General features: G+C 38.7%; 1 protein-coding gene across 1 annotated transcript; it reads left to right on the forward strand.

Annotated features, from left to right (window-relative positions):
- The first annotated feature begins 5,696 nt into the window (after window positions 1–5,696).
- On the forward strand, window positions 5,697–7,372 carry LOC149019921 (bidirectional sugar transporter N3-like). The gene is made up of 6 exons (XM_089150974.1): window positions 5,697–5,754; window positions 6,209–6,245; window positions 6,348–6,558; window positions 6,664–6,825; window positions 6,917–7,036; window positions 7,124–7,372. The coding sequence occupies exons 1-6, from the start codon at window positions 5,697–5,699 to the stop codon at window positions 7,370–7,372; spliced, it is 837 nt and encodes a 278-aa protein (XP_089007100.1).
- Window positions 7,373–7,723: the final 351 nt, after the last annotated feature.

Consider the following 7,723-nt stretch of genomic DNA (forward strand, 5'->3'; position numbering starts at 1 on the left):
AGCCCATAGTGAATCGGGGTTTTGCCACGCCGATGTGCCACCTTGGTGAGTAGGGCGGTTTTGTCTACTCGGGTCTCGAAAACCAAGTCCACCCCTCTCCTTAGACAAACATAGTCTATCCCACGAAACCCAATGAATCTTTGCATGACCTCCTTCTTCTCCCCAATAAAATTTTGTTGCACTTCTCCTTACCTCATCGTGCGCCTTTGGTATTTTAAAATGGGAGCCCCAATTGAGGGAGAGCAAAGGCTACGATTTGAGCATGATATCTCTTCCGCATGAGATAGAAGTCTAAATTTCCACTTTCCATTCTTGAGTGTACTCGTCCTTTAGTATGAAAATGTCTTTATTTTAGACACTCCGACCTCGGGGAAGACCCAAATATTTTGTAGGCTCTTTCTTATAGGAGACTTTGAGTAGTCTAGAGAACCACCTTCTGAACTTGGATGGAGTGTTTGGGCTAAAGACAATACTTGACTTGTCAAGGTTGATATCTTGACCACTACACCTGCAATAAACCTGTAATGTATCTTTGAAATTGTGGCCAGCCTCTAAGTTCACTTCAGAAAACAACAAAGTATCGTCAGCAAATAGCAAATGGGAAATGGGAGGGGCCCTATTTTTCACTTGGATCCCTCTAATGTGGCCTTGTTCTTCCTCCTTTTTAATAAGGGCACTTAATCCTTGGGCACACGTATAGAGGGCGGGGAGAGAGGATCTCCTTGCCGGATTCCCCTAGAAGGGATGATTGAGCTACTAACGTTCCCATTAACCAACAATTTATATGATACTGAGGTAATACTACTCATGACCAGTGAGATCCAATGATGATCAAAACCAAATTTTTGTAAAATGGCTTTAATATAAGACCATTCTAACCTGTCATAAGCTTTCTTCATATCCAATTTGAGTCCCAACAACTTCTTTTTTCCTTTCTTCCGCTTCTTGATGTAGTGAAAAAGTTCATGTGCCATGAAGATATTGTCGGATATGAGCCTGGATGGGATAAGCGTTCTGGGTTTGGCTCGGAAGTTGTGTTGTGTCGCCGCATGATTTTTGAGGCCACCTTTACTGCAACTCCGCCTAGGCTAATAGGCCTGAACTTGTCCGCTGTATCTGGGGAAGGAACTTTTGGGATGAGGCATATGTCGAAACATTGATGTTAGAATCCATATATCCCGAATGAAAATTCACAAATTTTGTAGGTCCACATGATCTCCCTGGTTTGAAAAAAGTGGGGGAAGCCCATCGGCCGGGTGCCTTCAGGCCCCATTGAAAAGGTGCTCTTTATCTCTTCTCGAGGCCTCCAATAATCTCTGTTCATTCCGGGTGACTGGGTTGATCGTTGGACCGATCTAAAGCACTTTGTCGGTTGGTTCTGGAGGCTTCGGAAATGGGCTGGGGTTGCGTGATCTCCTTCTGCAGTGTCCACTTCCATCCTTCTTTTTAATTTAAGGATCTTATTAGCGTCTCGTTGAGGGTAGTAGCTGAGGTGTTTGCCATCTCCTTCTCGAGCCATGAACTCTTGCTTTGCCCAATGGCTCTTCTCTTGTCGGTTCCTCGGCGTGTTTCGGACATGCCTTTCTCTTGTGGTGTCCTGTCCCATTTGTTTTGGATGTCTCCCGAGCTTGCATGTTGGTTTGACCTTCCCAAGTGTTTTGTTCCTTGTTTGCCTTTGTGTGCTTGCTTTCGTTGTTGTTCCGGTCCTTTGTTCCTTCTCCCATTTTGTCTTGTGTTTCTTTGCTCGGTGGCGTGCCGCCCCTTCCGGGTCTGCCCTTTGTTCCTCCTTCAGGTCCTTGGTGTGTGTCGTCCTGCCTTTTCCAGACATTTGCTTGGTTCTTTCTCCTTTCGTTGCGGGCCCTGTCCGTTTGTTCTTGTGTCTTTCCCTTTTCTTCTTTCCCTGTCGGTGCCTTTAAATTTAGATCCATTCCCCGTTTGGACTCTTTGATCTGCTCTGTGGCTTGCTTACTGAATTTAAATCATCATTAATGTTATAGGACAAGAGGATGAACTACTCTTCAGATTTTATTGCAAGATCTGCCAACTCTATACCAATAACAATAGGTGGCTTGACTTATCTTGTCCTAGGATCCCAAATTACTTAGTAGTTACTACCCTTCTTTTTGACTTAATTTTCGTAGAATGCTGGTCATGCAATTTTATCTTTCATCAAACCCATAGGTTATTAATTATTTGAGATCTTGAAAACTACTTTAAACCTATAAAACATTGACATTGAAACTAACACATCAAGAAAATTAGGATAAGTTCTATGGTTTTTCATTGGACCAATTGCTAAGATACTTCTACCTCTTCCCTCTCCTAATAAATTAGGAGGAAGGTCCATATGTTCATCTATGGTTCGATTTTACAATGCTCAAAAGTGGGTTTTTTTAACTATGCGGTAGAAAGCAGTGAAAAGAGAGCAAATCTTCTAGTCTAATGGGTAGGAGATCTCAATTCAATGTTTTTTGTTTTTTTTTTTAATTCTCTCTCTCTCTCTCTCCGTCTCTGCCTCTCTAGTCGGAATCACCTCCTTGTCACCGGAGCACATACCACAAGTACCAGTGGGTCCCTTGTTTGAAAAATAATTTAAAAAATTAAAAATAAAACCTTTAGTGGGTCCTACATACGTGGGTCTCACCCAACTTTATCGAGAAATAAATCTACTGTAATTCCCTATAATTTTTATCTAGAATTGTGAAACATGCCAGTTAATTTAATTATCCAAGGATCTCAATTTAACTATTTTTTTTTTTAAATATTTATAATTCTCTCTCTCTTTGTCTCTCTACTCGAAATCACCTCCTCGTCAAGGGAACACATACCACAAGTTCGAGCGGGTCCCATGTTTGAAAAAGAATTTAAAATAAAACCTTTAGTGGGTCCTATGTGGGTCTCACCCAACTTTTTTTTTTTTGGTAACCATCTCACCCAACTTTATGGTGAAAGAAGTCTATTGTGGATTCACATCCTCTACAATTCTTATTTCCTACAATTCCCTGAAATGCTTATCTAGGATTGTGACATATGGCAGTTAATTATCCAAGGGTCAGAATTAGAACTCAATAGAAACTAAATCTAATAAATCCCAAAAATTCTTCAGAATGTAATTTTCTTTCTTTTTTTCTCTTTATTTAATCAAAGCTCCCTTTCTCCAAAAAAATAAATCCCAAAAATTAAGCCTCAAGAAAATAGGAAAGACAAAATTGGGAGAATTTTAGGGATTTATTAGATTCAATTCTTAGTTGGATTTTAATTGTGAATGTGGAATAATTAACTACTGCATGTCACAATCTAAGGGTGTCAACAGTGCGGTTTGGGGCGGTTTTAGGTTGGGCTTAACGGTTTCGGGCCGATTTCGGTTTGGTGCGGTTTGAATTCGGGCTAACTAACGGTTTTGGCTAATGGTTTAGACTCGGGTTGACTAACGGTTTTTGGTGGGTAAAAAAGAGAACAAGAAGAAACAATTGAATATCCTACAACAAGAGCGAAAATTCTATAGAAAACTAAGTTGCTATCAGTCAATTTCCATTAAAAAAAAACCCACCCATTCAATAGAAATCGAGAACTTAGATATTAAATAGTAAAATGACCATTTAATCTTTGAATTTATGCTTAATGTTTTTGATGGTCTATACCAACTACCTAGTAGTAATATAATGATTCAAATACTATTTAATGTAAAATTACAAAACATAATGTAAACGGGTTATAATGGGTTACGGTTCGGTTTCGGGTTGGTGTGGGCTACGCCACCCTCAGCCCAAACACAACCTATTAAGGTTTGGTTTGGACTGGTTCGGAGTATAACGGGTCGGTGCGGTTTGGTTTTAACGACTCGAGTTACAAATTGACACTCCTATCACAATCCTAGATAAGAATTACAGGGAATTGTAGAGTGGGAATTATAGAGGATTTGAATCCACTGCTCTCCATGGACGGGGAGATGATCTGAACCTTACCTCTTTAGTTGTAAGGGTGTGATTCTTGAAAAAGTGTCGTGAGAAAAGGAATAGATCTTAAAGGGTGTGGACCGTGTGGTGTGAAACCGTTAACCGTCCCAATTAAATGATATTTTCCTTTGCATTAGCTTTTTGTTTTTATTTTTTTATTTTTTATATTTTCTCTTTTCAGGGTAAAGATTTCCTTCGCACTAATTTTCACTTTTCAGGGTTAAAAAGTGAAGCAATACGCGGCTTCCGGTCGCTTGCATCCAGCTCGGCAATCTGTTTATGACATTTTTAAGAGGAAATCTCATTTATATATTTGTATGCTAGCATCAAATCATTTTCATTTGGATCAAATATGAAATCAATTCCCACAATGGCAACTCAAGTAAAAGCATCAAATCCTTCTAAAACTCAATATTCTTCGTGGGGCTAGCATCAAATGAAATTCCCAAAACAGAAATACTTGCCTTCAAAAAATAACAAATGCATAAAATTATGATGGTTTCCATTGAAACCAAGATGGTAGATTTCATGAGTTTTGATCCTCAGCTCCTTAAAGCATCTTGTTTTCGCTATTGAGATTGCAATACATGGATACCAATATACACCGAACAGTCGGATTAAATCACCATGGTCAATGTGGCCATTTCGATGTAGAATTCTGGTTCTGCCCTATGACATGCATGGTCTCATCAGTCAAGAAGAGTAACATTCACTTTGTCTAGCTTAATATCTCTTGTTGAGATGTAGTTGTATGCTCGTTGGTCTAAGTTTCATTCCAATATAACGGCGACCAAAATTAGATTCACCTGCCTCCATGTTAATGCATACCTAATAGTTTTGTCAAAAAGAAGCTAGTAAAAACAAAAGACAATAACTAAACCCTTATCACCATCTTGCTACAAATGTAAAAATTGCTTTAAAAGAATGGAAGATGATTTCTAACACAAAATAACCTCCACACGAAACCTTGCGTCTCTTACTCCACAATTTACTAAAAGAAGCAGAGAAGAGAGTGTGAGAAATGCATTTTAGGGTTTGTGGTAGGTAGGCCGGGCTTGGCGTGGTGGGATGGCATTTTCTTCTCAATTAATAAGAAACGACTAAACGAGGTGTTGGTCACGAAAATTCCTCTTGGCATGAAAAGCACGAGTGTATCCAATGTGATTATGCGAGTAACGTAAAATTCCACGTAAAGCCACCAACTAAATCTATCATCTATTAAAATTGATTGGGTGCTCCTGCAGCGAATTGTCCATCTCGACCATCCATTTCTAAAAAGTGTATTATCACATTTTTGAGGAATAAACGGTCAAGATAAAAATCTCGGTCGAGATCTCAATCTTGACCGTTTGCATAGTACTGTGTAATTATTATTGCGCAGCACTGAAGTCGAGCTCATAACCTATTGTTTTGTTGATTCACGAGTAAGTGAGTGTATCCTACGCGACATAGTAATCATCCCACTACCTTTTCCTCCCCCACCAAACCCCACCACCATAATTTCCATGCAGACTTCTACCCAAAAAAAATAAAAAAGATAAATGATTTCCATGCACACTTTAGCTTTCCCTTCAAATTTCCTCCTATATATACCTTTCTTCTCCATATGCTTCTCTGCACCATATTATAGATTTGCAGGGGTGAGGAGGGAGGATCGAAGAAGGGTTTGAGCAGCTAAACCCTGCTTCAAATTTTGCTTTTGAGATAGAGCGTCCGTCTCATTTATAGTGGAAGCCAGAGATGGGTTTCCATGGTTTAAATCACAATTCGCCATGGGTGTTCGCCTTTGGTCTCTTAGGTAAAGTTCGTAACACATCGATGATCGATTTCTTCTCTTTTAATTCATCTCCTTCGTTTTGAACTGCACCTGCGCCGCTTCTACTCTTTCCTTGATCTTCTTGTCATTTTCTCAAGTAGTTACCTCTCAACGTCACTTCTATTCTGGTTCAGTTGGAAATAAAATTGATCCATACTTTCTCTAGCAAGCGCTTCCTGCAATTCATTAACTTCTAGACAAGGAGTTATTACTTGACTCCATCTGCTGCCATTTAAAGGAAAAAAAAATCCTATTTGTACCACCTGATCTTTCAATTATCAATAAACTGGGGTTCTTCCTCATGATACTTTTTCAAGTAAAATCTCATTTCATCAATTAAAATGCCGTCCAGTACGTTTTTTTTTACCTTCTTGTAGAAAAGAAAGCAATTATATCAATTTACAATTACTCATTTGTTGGTGTATGTGGTTTACAGGTAACATCATCTCGTTCTTGGTTTACATTGCTCCAGTGTAAGTAATTTTTCATTTTAGGGTTTCCATTTTTCATTTGTTTGCATTCTTATCCGAGGGGATAGAAGATCATATTTATTTTGTTTTGTTCCGTCGACGCAGGCCAACATTTTGGAGGATTTTAAAGAAGAAATCAACCGAAGGATTTCAATCTTTGCCATATCTGTCTGCTCTATTTAGCGCCATGCTTTGGATATATTATGCATTACTGAAGAAGAACTCAGCTTACCTTATCACAATCAACACCCTCGGATGTGTCATAGAGACACTCTACATTATAATCTACTTGATCTATGCACCAAGGAGAGCTAGGGTACCAAAATAAATTCTCTTCGTACTTGCACCTCGCTTTTTTATTATATATAGACCCACCTTGAGTTGTCTTCCTGCTGATGAATTTGAAAATTTTTTATGGCAGAATTTGTCTTTCATGCTGCTTCTGATTCTAAATGTTGGGGCGCTCTGCTTGATCGTTTCTCTAATTCAATACTTAGCCCCAGAACATAGTAAGGTCAAGATCGTCGGATTAATTTGTGATGCCTTTGCTGTGTGCGTTTTCGTGGCGCCCTTAAGCATTATGGTAACGTTATGTCACAATCACAATACCAAAGCTTAATACCTTTAATTGTTTAGTTTTGTATACTCTAATTGATTTATTAATAAATAAACAGAGGCAGGTAATCCGCACAAAGACCGTGGAATTCATGCCATTTACGTTATCCTTATTCCTCACCTTGAGTGCAGTGATGTGGTTCTTCTATGGTTTTCTTCAAGACGACCTTTACATAGCTGTAAGTGATCGATGCAAGATTCATCTGGAAATTCAAAAATCTATTTGAATTAATATATCTAACTTGGGTTAATTTTCTTTTGAATAGGTCCCAAACATACTGGGTTTCATCTTTGGGATGCTTCAAATGTTGCTATATTTTATCTACAGGAGCTCCAATATGGAGATTTTTGCACCGGAGGAGAGGCAAATCATTGAAGATGTTAGGTTAAACATGATGATAATGGGTTCGGATACAGTGTACCCTCTTGACCCAGAAGCCCAAGAAGCTAAAGCAGAAGAAATAATCTCCAATGAGCAAACGACTAAAGAGGAGCCAGCTGATGAAAAAGAGTGAAAACCCAGTTGTTCATAATTTCTCATGCAAGCTTTAATCTTCTCTAGCTCGTTGACTCGCTCCAGGGAAGGCCAGGCTAGCTAGCCCAAGTATAGTGTGCGAGCAACTCTATGTAATAATATCAATAGATAACACCGTATGATCTATAATCCTAAGTCTTTCATTCTAGAGTTTAGGTTTGTTGTTGTTGTTCTTTTTCTTCTCCCTCTTCATCTCTCACACTCGTATGAATAAGAGGAGAAAAAGAAAGTAATCTAAATTAATTAATCTTAAAGCTTGAAAGAATAATTTTGGTTTGAATTACTATTGTGTGTGTATAGATGTGTGGCTTTGGTACGGAAATTAATTAGA

Source organism: Hakea prostrata, chromosome 3 (assembly GCF_041222555.1).
Source record: "Hakea prostrata isolate BN-2017 chromosome 3, UWA_Hpros_2, whole genome shotgun sequence".
NCBI lineage: Eukaryota > Viridiplantae > Streptophyta > Magnoliopsida > Proteales > Proteaceae > Hakea > Hakea prostrata.

Coding starts and splice junctions, on each gene's coding strand:
- LOC149019921 (XM_089150974.1), top strand. CDS start 5,697: ATGGGTTTCCATGGTTTAAATCACAATTCGCCATGGGTGTTCGCCTTT. Junction 5,755..6,208: donor GTTCGCCTTTGGTCTCTTAG/GTAAAGTTCGTA, acceptor TGTGGTTTACAG/GTAACATCATCTCGTTCTTG. Junction 6,559..6,663: donor ATGCACCAAGGAGAGCTAGG/GTACCAAAATAA, acceptor TTTTTATGGCAG/AATTTGTCTTTCATGCTGCT.